At 38.9% G+C, this 23852-nt stretch overlaps 1 protein-coding gene across 2 annotated transcripts in view; it reads left to right on the forward strand.

Annotated features, from left to right (window-relative positions):
* Positions 1-23852, forward strand: part of LOC129101041 (EGF-like repeat and discoidin I-like domain-containing protein 3) — a 97650-nt gene that overhangs the window by 22381 nt on the left and 51417 nt on the right. Inside the window, exons 2-3 of one of the 2 annotated variants that reach the window (XM_054610636.1) lie at positions 3793-3822; positions 11295-11423. In XM_054610636.1, coding sequence (XP_054466611.1) covers positions 3793-3822; positions 11295-11423 — 159 coding nt within the window. The remainder of the gene's footprint in view (positions 1-3792; positions 3823-11294; positions 11424-23852) is intronic. The other variant, XM_054610637.1, reaches the window with a different exon arrangement.

Consider the following 23852-nt stretch of genomic DNA (forward strand, 5'->3'; position numbering starts at 1 on the left):
CACCGGCCCCTCTATCTCCACTGAACACCTTGAGGTCACAGCAGCCCTATGCTGGACAGGCTGGCTGGTTCCCATTTAGATTATGGATGGTTATTACTGCCTCCCGGCTGTCATTCAGATTAAACCAATATGTCCCACGATGGCGGTTCGTCGTGCAACAGAGAGGACCTTCTCCTGGGAAGGAGGAGGGGCCATTTAAATAAGCCATCTCCAGAACCTTCCATGTTTTACAAATGTTGTAGTGCAGTCTCAAGATGCATCAATTTGTCAATATTTCGGTACAAAAGGAAACATTAGCTAGGCTTATCTATCTATCTATCTATCTATCTATCTATCTATCTATCTATCTATCTATCTATCTATCTATCTATCTATCTATCTATCTATCTATCTATCTATCTATCTATCTATCTATCTATCTATCTATCTATCTATCTGTCTATATGTCTGTCTGTCTAAATATGACTATTTATCTTGGCATATGATCAACTGCTGAGAGAAAAACACATTCAATTGATTATACGAACTCATAGGTTCAATAGTTTTGGACTAAATTAACATACACTGTTTGATGGTACTGTATGTACGCTCACAGCTCAAATGTGAAGGTTGGGTTTAGTTTTTCACCATTTTTTGATGATAAACATTAAACTGAACTGACTGCTTAATGTTTGTATCACAGCACGTTTTCAGAAATAGTATGAATACTCTTTTTGCTCTTTGTCTATATTGAGTGGAAAAACTGAATAGTACCACTTTCATACTATCCTAGTAGTATGTTATGTGATGTCTCTTTTCTTTTTGTGCCTTTGCAAGTATTTCCCCCAGATGTGTGTGACGTCAACATCAGGTTGAAACGGAAAAGTTATTGTTTAAAACCAGTGTGTAAAGCCCTTTATGGATTCCCTGAACAGCATCATCTTTGCATCCTTTCTGGAAGGCATGGTATATTGATATTTACATGAATAGACAAAATTATAAGATAAAATAAAATAAATGATTGAAAGTGGCACTGCTATATGAAAGCACCTTTAGAATACCCAATTCTAAGATAACAAATATAGCCATTTCACACACTATACATGCCTGCTCTATGGTTAAGACCTGGATAAGATCATGCATTGGTTAAGGTTAGGAAAACAACACTGTTGTGGCCAAGATAAATCAACTTTGGCTGTTGGTACAAGATGGGGCATGAACCATGCTCACGTTTCAAATCACTACTTGTTAACCCAATGACCCATTGTGACTTGTTCCTTAAGAGGTTTTACTATATAACATAGACGCAATATGTCCACTTTTGCTACTTATTGAGGACAGCACATTGTTCTGAAAGGTTAAACATTCTTTTTTTAAGTGTTTTCCCAAGGCAAGCTAATGCCCCTGATTTGGCTGAACATCACATGTATGTGAGATAAAGCCAGTATTGTCTGCTGTGTTTGTACTACTGCCTGGCATTTACAGATGACCAACTCAGTAGTTAACTTACAATTGTGCTGTTTCACTATTTCAGTAGAGGAAAACACTCTTCTCATCTTCTAATCTCTTCATTGAATTGGAAGTACATTTTCTTTTGTCAGACAGCAATTACTATCACATAGTCAGACCTCTCTCCCTTCGCTTTGTCAGAGCTAAAGACTGGTCTGGAACCTGATATTATCATTCTGGTAAAGGGGTCAAAAACGCTATGGTTTGTTTGTATTTCTTTAAACCAATTACAATCATCTTGGCCGGTGCTAAGCACAGGATGCAGCAATGGTTCTCTTGCAAATAGATAGCTGAGATACCGGAGGGGGGGAGAACGCAGCATGAGATACAAGGCAGGCTTATACTCACTGTCTACATCCCCAAAAGTCCGACTAGACAACAATAGATAAACAGTTTCCATTGGAAATAACTCAAGTGATGCAACTCGCAAAGAATGTTTTGACCGATCTTAGGGAACACTCAACAATTGAAGACATACATTTAGCCAGCCCCGTATTTTATACATCTAAAGCTTAGTATTTCACGCACTATTACTATTCACCACATCAACACATACAACACATAAAAACCTTTTTATATGTCTATTTCTTCTCAGCATGTGTATTCATGTGTGGGTGTGAATAGTTGTCTGCACTCACAGGCATGTTTTTCCTTTTCATTGTGAGTGTGTAATTGTGTGTGCACACTGCATGTGGCTATGGGCTTGACTGTGTGTGTCTTGACCCCTATGGTAAGAGAGGAGAGGGAATTGCGGAAAGAAAACCGCACTGAGTGAAGCGTGGAATGTGCTTGGATTTGTGAAAACATTGGCCCATGTGCATGGGAAAACACAAAGGGGAACATCTACTGCCAGACAGATGAGAGGTTGGGAAAATACTTGGCTTTGGCTCCTTGTGACTTCAAGTTAAGTTTTCTCTCACAGTTAAAGACGTGTTAAAGGCTGCGGTTCACTCTTTAATTCTGTGTGTTTATCATTCTGATGTCTAAGTGAGTTTATTTTACCCCTCAGTTTGCCGCTGCTGGGGAAAGATTCATTGCTGCTGTCTGAGTTGAAATAATTTGTTCCAGAGGTGTCCTACGTTTTTCAAAACAGTCAGCTCAGCTTGCCTTGATAGCATTTAGTAGTTACAAAGAATACAGACCCCCCAGAAATAAGGTACCACATTAAATAAGATTGGCAATAAAAAAGTTTCTTAAAACCATCTGAGTGCACTTTGTGAAGTGATTTTATTTTCACATCCAAAGACACCAGAGGGAATGCAGACTGATGGAGCAATGATGTTTGGTTTGTGAAGAGGAGAAAAATCCACTCTCTGCATGTTTCTCATTGTTATGATTGGAAGTGTTGACTTGATTAGTTTTCTAAGATGGATTTTAATGCATTTGCAGCTGCATTAAATGCTAGCATCAATAACTGTCTCCCTGTCGGCCTCATGATCTATGTGGCCTTAACCCTCTCCATATGCTAATAACTAATTAGTATGCAGCACTGTGAATTGAAAAATGTATATGACATTGAATCATACTTTAATTAAGCTAGCATGCTCATTTGAAGGCAGTATCATTAGTGACTGAGTACAGCACCAAATCCCATTACAATCATGTTTATTCATTCATCCATCCATCCAACAAACTGAACCAAGGGAATTGGTTCATCCTGTAACACATCTCTGATAGTCCCCAACAATAAAAGCAAATGTTATTTGTCCTCCTATGCATCAGACAACCTTGGTCTTTCACCTTTGTAGCTGTGTCCAGCTATCAGGCACCTTTTTAGAGAAATTTTACAAGTGGAGATGGAAATGGAAGTTTGTGGTAATGATGGCAGACAGGCAAGATCTCAGCCATGGAGCAGGATGGGGATTTAGGAGCCAGGGATGCAGTAAACATGTATGAATGCCGCAGGGGCTAATCCTACAGTGGTCCAGAATGATGAACACATATTAGTCAAAGGCCACCGACCAGGACGTAGAGCACTGTAGAAGTGTGTAAATGGGGGATGCGCTATGGCACGGTGTCAGGCTACGCTTCATGGTGGCAGTGTGGAGAGCTTTTCTTGGCAGAATGTTTTACCCTACAGGTAGCAGGTGTGGCTGGTTTTACATTCTGAGCGCTCCCTTGATTACAGATTACATGTGAGATGTTAATGCACATATGGTAGCGCACGGTGCAATACATAATATAGTTGAATCAGCAGCGTTGCGTGCAGCTCAAGCACTGAATACTGTGACATAGTTGAGATAAAGCTAATTTTATTTTTCTCCCTTCCCCTCCTCCCTCTTTTCCTCCTCTGTGTCTCAACAGCAGCAGATGGTGAGGAACCAACTTCAGCAGGTGGGAAATTTTTATGCTTGGTAACGTGATTTCCCTTCATTTGTGAATGTGCGTGTGTCTGGGTGTGTGTGTGTGTGAGAGGGAGGGAGAGAGAGAGAGCTCTTTCACCTTTTAAATCTTGGCCCTCTTCCTCCCTTCATTTGCATTGACTAATACCTGTATCAGCTCATCGATAATGGTTAGCAGCACTCATGATTATATCATTTGGTAGTCCAGTTTTTAAGGCAGTCCTGTATAAAGCTCTAGTAGTGTGACTCTTGCGTATAGCTCCTCTTTGTCCCTCATCGTTATGAGATTGTTTTCAGAAGCTCACAGTCAGATTCATTCCCAAATTGCTTTAGCTTGATTGCTTTTCTGAATACCTGAGCATATTGCTTAAATTCAAATGAAAATGGCTCCCAGTGTGCGTGTGAGCTTTTACTTTACAATCCATTAACTTAAGAGCAGCATTAATACACAGCAATTTCAACATTTTAACAGTTTACTGTATTTTATCTTTTATTAAGTACAATGCATTGAATCCTTAAATGCATGCCATTAGCATCAGTCGGAATGTACAGGCCAGTGTATAAAATCCCTAAGGAGCACGTTGAGTGTGTTTTGTGTTGCTCTTAGTGTTTGTAATAAATAGTAAAGCAAATAGCTGAATTATCATACAGAAACGTCCTTATAAAACAGCTTCCTTAGGGACAATATTTGGTATTCATAAGTAGTGCTTCTCATTATTGAAAGAACTAATGTGACGAGAGTTTTATTACAAAAGCAAGACCACAGAGGACAACAGTAAACAAGAACCTGATTTATCTTCATCAGTGATATAATTACAATGTCACTTCACATCCTGGGGAAGTACCGCAACTGAATACAAACTTCCTACTTCTAAGTGAATCCTCAGCATCTAATTGTCTTTGTCTACGTTTCTTTCATCAATATTAATATCTGCTGGTTTATTTGAGATCAAATGGGTTAAAACAAGAATGATTTATTTAGATAAGACATATTACCTCACAAATCAAATCAGCTTGTTGTTGCTATTCTAAATTTAGTGTAATCTCAGATTCTAATGGGTTAGTCAGAAAATAGGAGCAAAAAACACATGTACTCTCATGTACATGTGTACACATACATACATAATCTGAATATAGATTTGATATAGAATATAAACATAAACCCTTTCAATTAAATAAAAAAATAATATTAAAACATTTAATTACACACAAACAAAAAAGAATGAATAATTTAAATGTCAACCTATAAATTCTAATAGATTTGTTTGGTGGCATAAATGTCACAGAAAAGATGAACTATAGAATGGCACATATACCGTATACAGTACGTCAACCCTAAATTTATGAATTTGTTGGAATAAATGTACTGTTTGAATAACTGCTGTAAATGTTGTTGCCAAAGTATTTTCCAAGCTTTTTTTTCAACACAAAAGAAAAAATTAGCAGATCCGAAAATGACCCGAATTTGGTGCGACTTCTGTCCACTGACCTGGAACTGGACATGGAGAAAAAATAGGACATTGTGATGTGGAAGGGCAAATTACTCATGACAGGTTTGAAGAATTTAGCATATCAGCTGCTATTTCACAGCCTTTATATCTTCAATGTACATATTCACGCCCTTATGTGTGTCTTCACACATAAAGAGGACTCTCTTAAGCAAGTATGACCTGCATTTGTTAAGCTCCTGTGTGTATCTCTGTGCCTATGTCCATGCTGATTTAATTGTATTTTACTATGAACATTAGTCCATTATCTACATGGCATCTGAAGCTACTATTAAAATGAAAACTTTGAGGTTGAGAGAGAGAGAGAAATTCTGCAGTGTGCTAAACATGACAGAATATTGGATTCAATTTTGTCCTCCTCCCCCATTGGAGTAATAAAAGGATAAAATTGCTTGAATTTTATCTACAAGGCCAGATTATTTCTTTACAGCTAGGAGGTATTCATATTATACCAAATATCATACCAAATGGGAATGTCTTGATAACAATAAAATACAAATCATGTGAGTAACCCAGGATAAGAAAAATGTTCCACTTCAACATTTTTCCTCTCAAATCATCACATACACAAAGCTCTTTAGTGGCTTCCAGCACCAGTATATGAGCGAAGCATGTAAACAGGATGTATACAATCCTTTTTTTCCTACATTGAGTCTCTTGATTGACAACAAAAGAGATAGAAGGGATAAACGTCCTGCTTTTATCATCTGAAAAATGAGTGTGTCTCTGTGCTTATGGTGCAGTTCTTTGGGAACAGCTTAAATAACATTACAACAAATACTATAAATGCACTGTGGTTTCATCATGCCAATGAGACCTCAAGAAGCATGAAGGTTAAGTGGATAACAAACAGTCTCTTTGCAGAATGCAGATCAGTAGTCCTCCATTGAACAGGTTGGAGCCAGCCTCTGTCTGATTATCTAAATTGATTTAAGTTATGGCTTAAGTTATCTTGCCAAATACAATTTGGCATTCCTCACAAACGTTAGAATCAGGAAAATGCTTTTCTTTTTAAAGAAGACTTTTGCGAGGCAGGGACACCGATCTGACATTTTCATGGCATTTAGTCTCTGACAAGACAACCTCTATTTCTGCCTTTCCCCTCATCTTCCAAGAACAATGGGGCTCTTCAGCATGACCTCTCTATTTGGATATTTTTTGACATATTCCGAACCATTTTGTTTCTGCGTGATTCCTACTTCTTGCAACTCTAAGTGCATTTGTCTGACATTGTCAAATGATGATGGGCTGAAATGGCAGAATGGCAAGGGCACAGGAGAATAGGAGGCCAAGGACTTACTAAAAGCATGAACGTACAACGGCTCACGCTGAAAGCACTGATGTAATATTGGTGGTGCGGTGCCAACTTTCATCAGTCGAGGTGAAGGATGGGTGCAGTGACCATGAGTCTGTGAACCAGTGAAGCCGTCATAGAGAAAGAGGCTGGGTTAAAATAGATTTGACATAATTAGGCCATGTCAGAGTTCTCTGTGATGTGGCTGGGTGCACATTCAGAGCCGAAGAGCTTCAATGTAAATTTCAATCTCTTGAGGCAGGTAGAGTGTGTGTGTGTAATATTTTTTCTTTTCTAAAATGTTAACAAAGTGGTTGATTGGCCAGCTTGATACCTCAGTACTGTATTAGACGGCTGAATTAGAACTGAAATTCAGAGTTGACAATTTCATTTTAATTAAATCATCTACTAATTATTTTCGATGTAACGGATTTTCAATGAAGGTGGTTGGTGTTACTGATGTAGTGTTGCTCAGTAGAGCTGTCAGCGATCAAGTCGACTACAGATACTTGTTTGTATTAAGGAAGAGTATTAGAAGCATTTCCTCCACTGTTGCTGTAAATGGACAGCTGGCCCCACAACCTGACCCACTTCACTGGGATCGGCATAAATCTTTATCAAGAACATTCAGTAATTCTTTGTCCGACCTCCTCGTGACCCCAACCAGCACGGAGGAAGCAGTAGCTTCACACTTCACTTCTTTCCTTTTCCCACCATTTGATTGTCAGTGAAAATAGCTATATAACTGTATAGTGTTAACATTTTTTTATAGAGGAATGTTTTCCCTGAGTCTCTCTAGTAGAAACAGAGTGGACCGTTAATTATATCCCACTTATGAAGTCTTAATACCTCTCAGCCTCAACGGTGCATTGTAAAATTTAGTGCTGTGCACTAAATCATTGAAAAGTGGCTCATTTATAATGTGAAGTCTAATGTAATTAGAGTTTCCTCGCACATTTGAAAAAAACTAATGTTTGTGACGGCTGTCGGCTAAGACGTGAGAGCACATGTGTAGCTTTAACCCTGAAAATGTCAGGCCTTTGTGATTGATCTTTAAGGAAACAAAGGATGCCTTCCTGTGTTTAACCATTGGTCCGGTTTTCACAGCTGATTGATTGGACTCTCTTTGCAGCCAGAAAAGAAATCACAGCGCTAGTGCCGGACACAACACAGGCTCGCATCAATCACTGAGCCAGCGTTGGCTTGTACAGCGGAGCAGCAGCTGACATTCACACAACAAAGCTGCCAGTGTTTCCTCCAAACATGCATCACACAGACATGCATCACACAACCTGCACACTGAGTGAAGAGAGCATCTGTTGACAGCTTGACGAGATCTCCTAAGATGACACACAATGACCCCTCCTGCCTTTTTTCTGTAAAATATGCTTATTTTTTATTTTTATTTTGCTTTTAGATGTGTTGTGATCTCCAGTTTTGTCTCCTCTCATCCCTGCCACTTCCATCATGACTATACATTTATTTTTTACATTCATGCTTTATTGAAAATGATTATTGTTGCAGTGAAATTAGTGAATACATTTTTTTAAAGAACAAAAAATGGAAACCCGTGAATGGAAAGCCAAGTATCTGTAGTGTAATTGTAAATGTCAACTTGGCAAGACTTTTTAGTCCAGTTACCACATATTTATATTTATGTTTTTAAGTAGATTTTAAAAGAGTTTTGCAAATCTCAACCCACTGAGTACATGATAGTAGCAAAAGCAATTAGGCATGGTGTTTTCCTCCTGCCAAAGTTAGTTTGCATTCTCACAGCAGAATAGTTTTTGATTTTATATGCAGATTGCCTATTGCCTTTTTTTTGTGTATGTGCTACTGTAACTTCAGCATCCAATCCGGACTCACAACATAGTTGCAGTCTATCAGGTTTTCACTTTTTTTTCAACAGACAGGGTGTAAAAATATGCAGTGTTTCCCCCACCTTCTAGTATTCTTGGTATAAAATTGTCATCCAACCTCATCAATCATCACTGAATCATTCTTTGTTGAAATATTACTTTGTAATCTTTTGTAACCTTTTATATTTAATACATATAAATTTCCAATTCAGATGTATCTGATATACAGAACACACTCTCACTGTATCTCTCTCTCTGTCTCCTTTCCTCCCTGCTTTTTTCTGCTTTATGCACTCTCCATTAGGGAGGCTGTCAGCACGCCTTGGTGTGACTATAGATCATCACGTCAAACAGCCCTGAAACCTGTCACCCCTTCTCCCTCAGAGAGCAGGGCCTCTGTGAAAGCTATTATACATTTCTCTGTTCAACTGATTAGCCACCACTCTCATTATTACTGATACAGGTCCTGGCTTTGAAATGGCATAACTTTGATAGGATAACTCATTTGTAATTCATATCCAGAGGCCTTCTAATTCCAACGAGAGAACAATAATAAGCTTGCTAGTGGTGTTTATTTATTCATTTTCTTGACTGTGATCCTTCTCAGTCATACATTTTCTGGGCTAGGGCTCTAGTCTTAAATGGTTGAGCAGATGATGTAGTATACAATCCAAGGCCGCAACCGTTTACTTGACATTGTCAAATTTTGTGCTCATGGCTTCTCATTTGTCAAATTGACTTAAGAAGGCATGATAGTCTCACCCTTGAGACTTCTTCTTGCTGCTTATCACTTAAAATGAAATAAGAGACCTGTCAAAAGAATAGTCTACCTCTCATCTCTAAGATATGACTGTAAACAGACTAGAATATAAATGATATCAAGATGGGGAGCTTACAAAAGGTGCTCACAAAAGCAAACTTGTTTTTCTTCTTCTGGCTATTCTGTCAACATACTTTTACAAGCTTCAAACTGACCACAAGTTATCACAGAAACCACCAAACTTTCTTCTCACAGCAGTGTTAGAATGTTCAACATGTGCTGAGCTTTGGCCAGGTTTGCATTCATATCCATCCGTAGACTTCTAAAGTTTTCCCATCCAATCTCCAACCACAAAGTTTTGACAGCACTCGGGGCAGTCGTACAACTCAATGTTTAAAAGATGAGACAGCTATTGGCAGGCCCCTGAGTTATGAAACCAATAACCCTGCATCAAGGCCTCGTCATTTACATTTGTCCCTACTCTGTAGGTTGGTCCAAGAAAGATTTTAGATGGCAGTAATATGACACCATGTTGTGGGCACTGGCAATGAAGTAATATATTGCTGTGTGATATACATTCTGTTGTAATAAATATAATTCAAAGCTGTACTTATCACCATTGGTCCCAACAAGATAAAATTATATGAATAAATTGAAAAAGCACACACGCTCACATAACAAAAAGTGCTCCAACTGAGTTATTAATCATTACCAGCAGAACTTTGAAGGTGTTTTTTTCTGTGGTTTTATTTTTTATAGAAATTATTTTGTTTGCCAAATCCCCAAAGCATGAATTCACTATCTGCTGCAAAGCAACGCAGTGTTCACTACACCCTAATATTAAAGAGAAAACAATGGCAGTGATGAATGGGGTGCTGCACACACAGCAAGAATACATGTGCTTAATGGCTATGAATATGAATTCCCTTGCAAATTAATATTTTGCACATAATAGCCTTTTCTGCACTGAGCTGTATGTATGTACAACATACGCACCCTTTGATTGTCAGTAGGGATGCTGAACTGTTGTGATCAGTTTGTTTCGGAAAAGCAACTTTCACAAAGTAGGCCAGAATGCAGAGTGATTGGAGGCATTGAGTACAACTAAGAGCAAACACACATTCATTTATAGGAACTATTCAAGAACAGATGCATTCATAAATGACTGAAAGCAATCATTAAAGTCTACACCTTTTTAAAAGGCAGTAGGCAGTAGTATCTAGTTTCAGTAATCTTTGCATAATTTTGCTACCTTATGAATTTTCTCATGAAATGGCAGAAACTAATGAGAAGTTACTATCTCCCGGTGGTGATTAGAAAATCATGTATCATTAAAGGAGTACGTTTAACATGTAATCTTCACTTTCCTATGCATTTTGTAGAGTTCAGTTTTACATACTCAGTTAGCTGCCAATAAACACATTTTCAGCATACTGTATGTAATTCATTCTCACTCTCAAGGTGCTCTGTATTTTACAGAGCACCTTGAGAGTGAGAATGAATTTCACTGTAACCAATCTTAGAAAGATTAATATTATTATTATTATTTGTTTTAAATAAAATAAAAAATATTTAGACTGATGTAAAAATAGCTACTCAAAGAAATATTCAATATAGCCTGTGCCTTGAGCTGCTCTCCAAACCACAGAGACCAGCAACAGTCACCGAAAGCTCTCCTGTCATCCTCAGCCTGACTGTCAAACTGTTTTTCTCATACAATGTCTCACAAGGTCCAACTCAGGGTCATTTATTCATTCATTCAAATGCACCGGCAATGTCCACTTTGATCGTTTAGTTTGGTTTACATCACTGGCTGGGTAAGTCTGTTGGCATGGCAATATTCATTTTATTCATGTGAATACTCAAAAAACCATGCTACACCAGAGTGAATCAGTTACCTAGAACATTGAGTACTTGTATACACAGTAAATGAGAAAGTAGAAGTTGGAGCTCGCTAAAAGTGTCTCACGGCCTTAACACACTGTTTTAATATTGGCACAAAACAGGCTTTAAAATAGTGTTTTCTTCTTTTTTTCCGTGCAGGCCCTTGCCATCCAAACCCTTGCCACAACAGAGGGACATGTGAGATCAGTGAGACCTACAGGGGCGACACCTTCATTGGTTATGTCTGCAAGTGTCCACCGGGCTTCAGTGGAGTTCACTGCCAACACAGTAAGTTAAACCCCTCTCATCCCTTGCCTTCTCTAAAAAATCTTGAAACATTCTCACACATAAGGGTGAACTAATACCATTTTTTTTCAGACCAAGCACAAGTACTAACAGTTGACTACATGCCAGTAGGGACCCTATACTGGTATTGTTATCAATGCATCCCTTCTCACAAAACAGAAAAATTTGAGGTTGTACGGTTTTGGAAAACCTGTCTCCTTTAACCATTCTATGAAGTAAAGTTTGTCTGTTTGAGCTGACAGATTTTTCCAACACAAATAATGACCTTGAGCAGTGAATAAATGTCAAGCAGCTGACAGGAAGTAAATTGCTGTTGAAAGGACAAGTTCAGCAAAATGATAGTAGGTTTAGTGGAGAAAAGAAATGCTGATCTGGCTTTCTTTTGTTGAGCATGCTCTTGATAAAGGTTAGTGTCAGAAGGTTTTTGCTGCCTATGAGATAATACTTTACATTAGACCAGGGGCATTGTTCTCAAGCCCCGTACAATTTATGCTCTATCTTTAAGCAGACTTTCTGAACTCTTAAGCCTCTAACGACCTGAAACTGGACACAAGGGTAAACAGTAACGCAAATGTTGAGGTGCAAGCGGATGTGGGTGTGTACACCAAAAACTGCAAAAAACATGGACATGTACACAACAGACCGACCAGCAACATCGCTTTTCTTAAAAGGACAAAACTTTGATTCTATTGTTGCAAAGCTTTCTCCAGACGTCTCCAGAAACTCCAGAACAAACGACTGAGCTTTTTACGATTTGATGGAGTAGCCAGAGTGAGCTGTTTTGATATTTCAAAAAATAAATCTTTTTTTTTTCTGCAGCCGTCTGTTTCACTTTTCACTGTTCTCAGCAGTGTGAAGTGAATTTCACAGCAGTGTCAAAGCTTTCTTATGATAAAATCACTCGCAGTACCACTTACCAAAAAACCTACTGAATGTGTCAATTAATTTGTTAGTTTTATAAAACAAGTGGAACCAAAATCAGCAAGTTTAGCATCAAAACCTCTACATTAACTTGCTTTAAAAATCCTCTGCATTTTGAATGGGTCCCAGTTTTTAGAAACAGCATATAGCTCTTCCTCTGTAAGTGTTAAATCTTGCTAAATCCTGCAGGATGATATATAGGCCAAGTCCTGTGGCTGCCATGCCTGAGTGTGTGCTTCACTGAGCATTGCATTAGCTTGCACAGCACAGTTGTCCTTCATATCATCGCAGGTGTTCTTCTAAGTAATGGATTTAATGTATCATGGTGCAAACTGTGTGGTGGGATTGGTCATTATCGGTTTGAAAGAAAAAAAAAAAAAGAGATAAACACGCAGAGAGTGAGAGCGAGAGAGACGTTAACCAGAGCTTACAGAAACCATTTGTATCTGTCTCATAACTCCGCCACACTTACACCAAGGTTAAACAAGACAGCAGTTTAGTGGTAAACTGAAAAAAGGGCTTTGTCACTCATTATTTATTAGTTTTCACATATTTTTCCCATTTTTAATGAAAACCCACAAAACATAAAATCAAATGGAGCGAGTCGCTATATCAACGGCCTGTCATTGTGTTTGTCTCCAGTCTGAATTGTGAGCAATTGGCTAGTATTCATATCATAATTCAGTTATTGTTTCCTATTAAGCCCTTAGGGTGGTGAAAAACTGATTTGATATGGGCTGAATACACATTAATGTCTGCCAATTTTCCTCACCTTCATTACAGTTGAATGGAAGAGAGTGGGTGTGTGAGAGAGAGAGAGGGAAGAAAGGGAGACTTTTGTTAATAATCAAATCTAGCGTATGGATAATTCCTGCAATTAAATGATAACGGCGTACTCATAATTGTTCTTTTAGAATGACAGCTTAGTTGGCTTTGTTCTGGTATAGTGTTGGCTTTTGATCGATGACAGCTCCCTGAAAAGGATAAAAATACTGAAAACACAAAAACATGGGCATTTAAATCCTGCTGAACAATAATAATGTGTGTGTGTTATTTTCATGAATATCACACAATTTTGTGGGTGGATAATGATGTTACAATTTTCACTGCTGCCGGCAGTTCAAAATTGTACATAACTACTTGGTACTGCCTCTGTCAATACTATGAATTTAACAATACACAAAAGTATTCATCTAGTTAACTGGATGAATGAATTGGTGCTTGGAACTATTTCAAAAATACTTAAAGGAACTAACTTGTTACTCAGCATACAGTATCTAGAATAAGTCGGATTCAGGACTGATTCATTTTGTAGGATTACCCTTTATTTTATGTGACATCTAATCCAGTGTTTTCAAACCGTACTGGCCCAGATACATGTTTGGCTTTGTGTTTACTATACAGACGGAAAATAATATATGTTTGGGACAGCCCTGGCTTTTTACCGTGCTCTTACTATCTTCTTGCTCTGCCAGTGCCAAATCCAATTTCACACCTGTGAACGCTATCCTAAACACATGCACCACATATCCTGCCTGTAAGACCGTTTTTATGAAGCATAGCCAGGAATGATGTCGAACATGGACAGCTAGGATAAGCATGAGCTATTTCAGACTTCTTTGATTGGCGGATACTGTATTCACTTAATGTTGTTGACGGCTTTGTTTGTTTTTAGGACGCAGCCTTCAATGACTCAACTTGAGGTTTTGAGATTTTCATATTGAGGGCAGTTGTCAGATAATCCCAGCTGAAGGTGTTGGCAGGGTGTGCAATCACAGCAGCCATTAAAGTGAACATTACATAAATTTGATTTCACTCATCCACTTCATATGCAGCCAAATCTCACAGGGTCTTGTTTCCGTCTTATAAAATATTGCTTAAATGTTAAACTACAAAGGTGTCTTTTGCTCGTTGCATTAATAATGTGCCTGTGCCAAAAGTATTTACCCTATAGCATTGGTTTAAGGTTTAGATTTTGAAATAATACAAAGGAAAAACAGTGAATACTGTTTTATAAAAAGAAAAAGTTTTACAGGTGTCTTAAAACCACCTTAGAAAACAAGGATAAATGTCACTGCTTTTATTATTAGACCACTTATTATCTCAGAGTCATTCATCTTCGAATTGTGTGGCGTCATGTCCCTATGGTGACAAGAGACCAAGTGGGTCAAGTAGCCAAACATTGTAATGACCTGTCACAGTGTGAAAATTGGGACTGATTGCCTCAGTCGTCATGAGGTTGCAGATCATATTCAGGGAACATGTTATCAGCCTATCAAGGACAAATGAAGTATAAACTGTTTCAATTATTTGAGGTGAAGTGTTTTGTTTTTCTGACCAGAAAATCTGCCGTAATGTGTCATCGTAAACAGCCTTGTGTAACCAGGCCCACCTTGTGGAGAGGCTGAACAAGATTTTAATTTAGTTTGATATAGTAAAAGTAAATCATGTCTTTGAAAGTTGGCAGATCAGATGAAGATATGTCGCCCTCCTTTCTCTTTGAGTAGGAAAGCTTGATCACAGTTTTCTGCAGCTTCTTATTTACCCTCTTTCAAAGTTGTTGGTATGAGCCAGTCTGTTCGGACTGGTGGTATCTATGCAGAAACAGATTTGTACTCACTGTACAAGATCAAAAAAATAATTTGGCTAAATTATCCCTCAGATGATTGGTGTTCACTTTCTAACTCTGTCTCTTTCCATCCTTCCTTGGCTTGCAAGTCCTTGGAGGAGATTCTATCTTGGTCTTTGATCAATATGTGTCTTTGCTTTTCTTTTTGAAACACACTTGCAGGGCAGGATTGGTTGAGGCTAAATGTAGGATGTATGAGGTCTTTTTTAAAGCTTTGCCCTGGATTTGATCATGTATTGACAGCTGCTATCAAGCAGCATTAGCCCTGCTGCCTCCACAGCTTCCAGCCACAGGATAATCAGCTGGTGTTTGCGGCTGTGGCCCGTTAACACAAAAGAAAGAAAGAGAATCCACAAGGACTAGCTCTGTGCTTACTCGGTGGTACATCACTTAGGAGTGCATTAGTGACCTGTTTATTGTGTTTTGCAGGTAAAAAGGAGGTATACAGTGGCACCTACATTTCCTTTTACTTGTTTATTTTTTCCTCTCTAATATTTCACCAGGCCCTCTGACTCCTTGCCTTCACTTGGCTTTTTATGGAGAGTAAGTAAGAGACATAGAGTTCTGATTTATGTTCCGCTGGCATCTGTTTGTTGTGCTCAATTTACTGAGCAATGTCAAGATGAAACCATAGACGATAGCACTGAAGCCCAAAGCAACATGAATAAGTATCAGAAGGACAGTGGTTATGTGCATCTTAACTGTTAAACATTTGACTACAACAATAGACTCTATTTGTCAGGTACAAGGCAGAGGCAGAGGTCCGGCAGTTCTTCCCAGCACCCCTTCCATCCCCGTGAACACCCACCACTTTACCAGCACACCTCCGAGTGGCTACCTGCACCTCTTAAAGTGAGAAATGACTTGCCCTTCTTAAACCTGCCTCACAGGAGGTGACTTTGTAGCAAAGGATCTTCAGTTTGTTGTGATAGCAGGGGGAGGGAGGGAGTAGGGGGAGGGAGCTCTTGTTAGCTGGCATATCTGCCACTGCTCCCATGGAGGCCACTGAGAGAGGACAGCAGGTGTGGTGGAGAGAGATTTGTGGGCTTGTGGTTTTCTGCTCCCTCTTGCCATGATTGAGGCTCTTGGTATCTCCTTTTTACTGTGAGGCTGCACGGTTAAAATCACTTCAGCAAAGATGACAATGAAGCATGGAAATTACCTTCTCCTTTTTTAGCTGTTGTTAAATGTTAATAGCATTCTCACCGGGCTGCAAAAACCCCCAATTATTTCACTAACTAATAGACACTTTCTTTGGTGACAAACAACATAGTGTTTTTTGAAGGACCAATATGCTTACATGCTTTTCGACATGCTTTAAAAATCGATACAAAATGTAACACAAAAACATTTTCATTTAAATGTTAAATTTATATCTATGAGCATGTATCAAAAACAGTTCGTCAGCTGCCCTTTGACCTTACGGTGTCAAACATAGGGACTAAATGAGTATTTGTTCGCTTTTTCTGGTCATAGTTATTTTGAACCATAAAATAAACCCATAATTTCCAGCAAATTAGCTTGCAAATTCCCACAATATCAGCTTCCTTTTCATCTCAGCGGTGAAGCTCCACTAAGTGCTGTTGCTATTTTGTTTATAGCTCTGGGGGAAAGTTGTTCATGTACAGAAATCCACTAACTGTCTTAGATCATATGAGCAGTATGGCTGAATTGTGTTTAAGGGCGGATTTTCATTCCAAGTTTTCGGGGCAGGCTTAGCTAAATGGATTAGCTAGATTGATTTAAGTACAGCTATTAAAGTTAGTGAGAGAAAGTTTGTTAAAGAAAAACTTTTCTATGGTAAACCGTCAGAAGGAGTACTTTGTTCACAGAAAGTTAACCTATTTTCAAAATAAACAGAGGCATTGGCTTAGTCATAGTGCCTGAAGTCTGTTCTGTGAGGTATAAATATGCCTCGTCTTAACAGCCTCTGGGTTATAAGAGTTGGGAAGTTTTACTGAAATTATGCTAATCTACAGACCAATTTTGTTTTTAAATGCATAAATTAGCATGAATAACTTCTCACACCGTTTTGTTTTCTCATAATAATTTATACCGATGCCAAAATTCTAAACTTCTTATGATCGGCTTGTTTTCTTCTCAGGGTCAAACACTTACATAAGATGTTGTAACAGAATTTCAGTACACTAATTCATAGTATTAATTTAAGTTATTAACTCAAGAGTCTCTGATGTATTTTACGAAATAGAGTTAAATTTTGTGAAATTCTTTCGAAACCTCCCATTGTTTATCTTGTGAGTATAGATTCACTCCTGCCAGAGTTTCCCAAGGTCGTCATTGTATCACCGATCTAAAAATGTGCCCCACTAACAGAAGTGCCCTCAAAACTATTGTGGACACTGGCAGCCTCAAGGCTCTCTCCACTGCTCCATTACTCTGATGTAGAACTGTCTGGAGGACATTTCCAACACCCTCTCAGCATTACATTCACAATTCCACAGCCCACTCTCTCCTCACAGTCTGTGGCTAGTAGAAAGCTACATTTACAGGAAGAGATGAGTGTAGCGAAGCCTGGGGGAAGGGTCCATACTCCCCCAAACGTCCAAAGAAACGACCACAATCACACACAGCCAAACCGTCAGATGCCAATGATCAACAATTCATGGAGAGCCAGTGAGTGTGTCTGCATACTCTCTTTTTGGCTCGAAGGATTCGCTGCAGATCAAAATGGAAAGATGGATATGCTTGTGGGCAATCAGTCCTGCTGTTTTAGCTCACTGCACATTTGGTCTTTCGTTTTTCAAGGCGCCCGACTTTTATGTCACTAAAAACAGCAGAATGCCTCTTTATGTGCGGTGGCAGTTTATTCATAATCTGATCTAAATGAGTTCTTTAGAGAACTTTTACTTTTTCTTCTGTGGGAAGAAATGCACATTAGTTTCTTTTTCACCACTCGCTGGATATTTAAAAAACCTCAGATCCACCTTTACTTTGGGCGCATGGCCTTCATCAATATATCTGAGGAGGGAAAAAAAAGGGTTAGGGAATGAATCAAAGAAAAATAACACGTTTTCTTTAGCAAATCTTACATGAATAGTTCCCCTTCGAACAGATTCTGATGTTATTTTGAAATCAGATGTCTCCTGTTTGTAGAGTGTCACCTGCATTGGGTTAGTTCAAAGATGCTTCATTATTTCTATTGTTGGGCTAGTGAAGGCATACCTGGCATATTTCTGCCATCCTGCCCATGTGACGTCTTTTGGTGCTTGAGTCTGCACAGTAGTGATCGGGGATGGAGCTGTGGTATCGAGGTCCTGCCAATTTAACCAGAACCCACTCTTCCCAATCGTGAGCATGAGTACAGCTTATTAGCGTGAGAGCCACCAAGCTGCTGTACTTAACAGACATTCGGCTAGAGAGACACAACTAATCATTATATCGCTATCAATACATTTATGATCAAATTGAGGCATGTTCTATTACACAGATTTGAGATATGTGTTTCAGAAATGTCTGATAAGTTACACTTCCATTTCAGGATATGAACACACAGGACGGTCCGACAGTGTTCGGTAACTTTACTAGGTCAGTGGAAATGTTGCAAAGTGACACGGTCAGTGAATGTACACAGTAATTGTACGTAGAGTAGGAATGTCAAGAGGAGATGTAACTTTAACTTTCTCCATCAGTGGTATCAAACAAAGACTGCATATAAGTCTATGTTTGAAACCACTGATGTGGAAAGTTAAAGTGACAACTCCGATAGATATTCCTACTCTACTAACAATTACCGGAAAGAAGTCTGCGACTACTTCACTCAGAGAAGCTGTCAAGCACAGCTGTTAATCATGACGTCACACCCGCTTTTTATAGTGTCAAATAACTAATTAAAAACCCCTGACAGGCTCGCCTCCCTGTGAAGTTGTCTCCTGGTAGCGGTAAACCAATATACGGCTTGTTTTCAAATTTCTGCCACTTTGGATTTAATTAAATAAGAGATCATCAAATGTACCGTCATATATATATATGTTTTTTTGTTTGCTTCGTGTGTGCTTCTTTGTGTGTGTGTGCATGCATCCACAAAGTGAAGGAGACCTGTTCAAAGATCAGTGTTGTACTTCAAATGTCTATTTTCTCGGGTATTCTTCTGCTCCTTCTCCATCACAGGAGTAACCGACCCCATCTCGCCTCTGTCAGGGGGCATTTTGGATAACAAGTTGTGGAAACAAGCTTGAATCAAGGTGTTTAGGGCCACCGTCTTTGTGCCAGTGAAACAGATGTTTTATTTAGCCTTCTAGAAAGAGCCTTGTGCTTAACAGATCAAAACTGACATTTTTTTCTTCAGGTTCATTGAATACGTATAATGGCATCAGACAATATTAACCGGGATCCATCTGTGCCAGGCCCTGATCTTGTCAGTGTTGGCCTCATGCATGCTCTCACACCCTCATTTGTCAGTCCTCTGACCCATCATTGATGATATAAAAGTGATGCATCACCTTTCCCATATGCCTTCAGTGAGCACTTCAGTTCTGCAAATCCTGCCAAATAAAAACTGCTGTAGTAACGTACTTTGAGTAAGATGACCTTTCTTGTTTGGCAAGGTGGTGCTTTGCTAGCAAAATTACAGGCAGGACAGTTTTTTTCCACAATGCATCTTTGCTATTAAAACCAACTTTAATGGCACAGAATGCCCCCAGGTAGTGGAGGCTACATAAAATGGTCAGAATGACATCTTGTTAGTCTTTTAGAGAAAGGTCAGCACTTTTGAAATAATATTTGATGTGCTGAAGTGCTTTAAGAAAGGTTTTCTTAGAGCTTGGATTTCTTTAGTTATGTTTGTACTGATGAAAGTGAAAATTACTAAATCAAAAAAAAGTCTTGAAAATAAGTACCTTGGTTTTTATGAAAAAAAAAAAAAAAAAACAGCAGGAAAAATAATGACATGAGAATTTTGAAAAAAGGAGCATGGGTGTATTTGTTTAATTTTGTGAGTTTCTTTTCCCCCTCCCTTGTTCGCAGTCCCTGAACACGTACTCACCCGGTCTATCCTTCCTGGGAAGGAGTTGTAGGGAACAAGCTGTTACCGGGGCCTAATTGTGTAAGGCCCCCTCTGACACTTGAGCCTTGCTGTCACCTTCTAGCCTCTGCACAAAGTATGGACCTTTTGGCAGATGGCCAAAGCATAAATAGAGATGCATTTACAAATCCCAGGTGGCGGAAGAGTTACACTCAGCCCTGCCCAGGGCTTCTGACTGGCCAAAGCACAACACCTAAAAATGTCCAGCTTGTCTAAACAGAACTACATTAAGTCAGGATGGTAAATATGTGGCTAAATTAGTATTAGTGTTGTTTGAGTTCAATGTGACTGAAATTAAGATCAACGGACATGAGAACATACAGTTTGTGAACCATAACATATTATTTTCACTGATGCCCAGCAGAGAAATCTTATATTATTATTCCTCCTCTCATTTAATCATAGATATACCTCAGCGTGGAAGAAATGATATAGATGTGTGAATGTCCGTTATGATCCGTTATTATCATTCAAAATCTGACCTTTATCAAAAATCATTTTACTTTTAGTGGATATGATTTTAAATATTTAGTCAGAATGCAACTATTTCTCCAGATGTTATGTTTTGAACCAAACTTCATTCATCCTTCATATCTGCTCTTCTTTATGTCATGCCTTGGAGTGTTCTTGTCTTAAATATGATGACTGTTTTCCTGTCTTTTATTTAAATGTCAATGGTGTTGAGCCACTACTTTGATCCGGACTGAAATGTGTTTTTAATGGAAGGCAACTATATTTCGTACAGGCTTTCATTGTCCCTAGAAGATGAATCTTACTAGCTCTGGCGATCACCTGACTTTTGTTCCATCACGACCATGTGGTTGACATTATTGGTTCAGATTCAATATCTTGACAACTATCAGATGGATTGCCTAAAATTTGCTAAAGCTCCAAGGTCCCTAGAGGATTCATTCTAATGGCTTTGATGATCCTCTGACTTAACTTTTACCATCACCTGCAGGTCAAACGTTTCACTTCATTCGGTACATCAAGCCTACTCCATGTATTGGCAAGAAATTTGACTCAAACATGGTTTCCAGACAATGTACTCTATTGACTTTGGTTGTTCCCTGACTTTTCCTCCAGGGTCACCATGAGGTTGACATTTATTTTGAAATATGACAACTATTGGATGGATTGTAGTGACATTTGGTGCAGACATTCATGGTAACCAGAGGTTACAACTGTAATAACTTTGATTATCCCCTGACATTGTATGTAGCAACCCTGTTTTGCCACTTGGATGTAACTAAGGCTGTCAGTTATATCAAAAACAACAAGTTGTATTCTATTTGTTGTATGTTAAAACAGTATATACTCAAATAATGTGTTCTCCTAAGGGCAGGCATTTCTTGTTATCCTTGTTTTCCCCCACATCAAGTCCTTGCTTGCTCTTTGGCCTGCGTCCACTTCCTGCTGCATCTTTTACCATTTGAGTGTCTCTTAAACATTCTAGTAAGTGTACCTCAATGATGTTAAAGAGCTGTTGGGTCACACTCGGTTGTGCCGAGCTAGATCATTATTCCCCTCACACACCTACTGTGGAGGCTTCATATGCAAGCTTAAAATGACACTTAAGGCTTTCTTCCAAGTGTCAATCTGCCCACAAGCTGGGGGCTCTTAACATTCTGCACATCCCAGCTACGACAGATCCCCCCCGGTCTGCATGTCTTAGAAATGATGAGTGTTTTGCTTCTCAGATACTCAAACCTCTCTGCAATGCATCCTAAGATACCTTTCCAAAGGCTTCTGTAGTACTGCTGTGAATAACCTCTCAGTGGGCTAATCCCACTTCAAAAAGCGTGTCTTCCAACACTATTCTTAATCCTGAATTCACAGCTTCATGCATCATCATATACATATATAAACAAACAGCATGTACCACTAGTGGAGACTAACATGCATGTTAGAAGAGATTTTTTTATTTTTTTATTTCTATGTAGGAGATCCCAAAAATCAATACTCATGTTAAGCCTAGATACACATGACCATGCAGAAATATATCACTGTGAAAACACATATCAAGGATACATCAGTTTATGATAAATATCTCTTTCAGCTCGTTGTGGCATGTCATCAGACTCCAGATAGGAATCCTGTTTTATGTGGTGATAGTCACTTCAGTGACATTGGTAAGGCAAAGATAGATTGACAGGATAGATTGACAGTGGAGACAGACACTTCCGTGTTCCATCTTCTATCTCTGACTCAACTTGGAGAGACAGGTCTTGTTCCGGCCTTGTGTAGTGTGGATTCGAAACATTTCACTGCACCAGCACCTGTCAAACACAACATCCAGCCTTGGATGTTGTGTTTGACAGGTGCTGGTGCTCCCAGGTGCTGGTGCTTGGCCCATATATACAAAGATGCAGCTCTGAGGACATGTCAGCACTTCAAGTACAGTAGCATTACAGTACTATTCAGCCTGGAATTGTATAGGCAGACCGTCATCTATTAAACATAGATACTGTATGTGCAATATGTGTGTTTGCACGTGCATGGCATCTACAGTTAATGTTAAAGCTTTCGTGAACATTCAATCATAAGAAAATAAATAAGAAGCACACACAACAGGAGAGATGAGATCAGATATGACATGTGATCAAACGCAGTTGGACGAAACACTGCATGTAGCTGACTTTTACTGGTAATAAAGCCCTCACTTTTTGCCAAACATACAGCAGATGGCTTTTCTATCTCTGCCCTTTCAATACAGTTCTGCGTTGCATCAAAACATGAGTGGGGAAAAGTTATATTCACAAAAGAAAGAAATAAGTGTGAAGATTGCATAACAGGATACATGAGCATACTAATCACAGAGGGGATGGCAGAGTGGACAGCCAAAGATACGCTGTTCCTCTCAAAACCTAATAATAATGATAAACATTCTTGCTGGTCAGACTAGCACCCAAATATTGTAAATCATTGGCTGTGTGTTTTTCATTTTGCCCCTGATAAATTCATTAAATGTGTCTGTGGATTGCAATCTTTTTTTCAGTATCAAATCCAACATCTGCAGTTTACCAACATGAATCACAGGGCATAAGCAGCAGCCTGTCCCAGGGGAAAACCCCATCCATCAAAAAAATAGGATGATTACTTCTTTGGGAGTAAGAGTGTTCAAGGTCAGGGGTTAATTATGTGGCAGGCATAAACAACCGGTGGTCCACTTCATTGCTGTCGATCACTGACCGTAGAGGTCATACTACTATTCCTTGCCAGGATAAAGATGTCAAGAGAACCAGCTTGCTTACCAAACATGTGTGGGTTCACTGGCTCTTTGACATAAAAACAGATAAGATGAGGTGAAACTTCCCCAGGGGAAACTGTGCATGAGGGCTAAACTGAGTCCAGATGGAGAGATGTAACACGATGAGACATCGCCACATGAAAGCAAAATCTTGACTTACCTCCAATTGTGTGGCTTACAGTGTCTTGGCATGGGAAAAAGAAGGCTTTACCCAGATTTACCCAACTGTAATTTAATGAAGGAAGTGGGTGAGATGTAGGGGCAATACTGCTGGGACATTACCTTTTATTCTGCTAATTACGTTTGGGGGCTTTACAAGTGTGAGAGGATTACAAGCTATTAGCAGACATTTATTCCAATCATTTGTGTGATTTATGTTGTTGTTTGAGGCCAGTTTAGGCTTCCTGGTGCTGCTGCATATATAATTAAGTCCAGCTGAAATTAAGATGCTTGTTTTAATACTAAGGCTCTTTGTAAATTAAGTTTCCGCAGTTATCTTTTGGGGAAAAAAATGTACCATAGATGGAGAATGTGCATATCTATATATTGTTTACTTCTTTTTAGAAATAC

The sequence above is a fragment of the Anoplopoma fimbria genome, chromosome 13 (genome assembly GCF_027596085.1).
Source record: "Anoplopoma fimbria isolate UVic2021 breed Golden Eagle Sablefish chromosome 13, Afim_UVic_2022, whole genome shotgun sequence".
In the NCBI taxonomy this organism is placed as follows: domain Eukaryota; kingdom Metazoa; phylum Chordata; class Actinopteri; order Perciformes; family Anoplopomatidae; genus Anoplopoma; species Anoplopoma fimbria.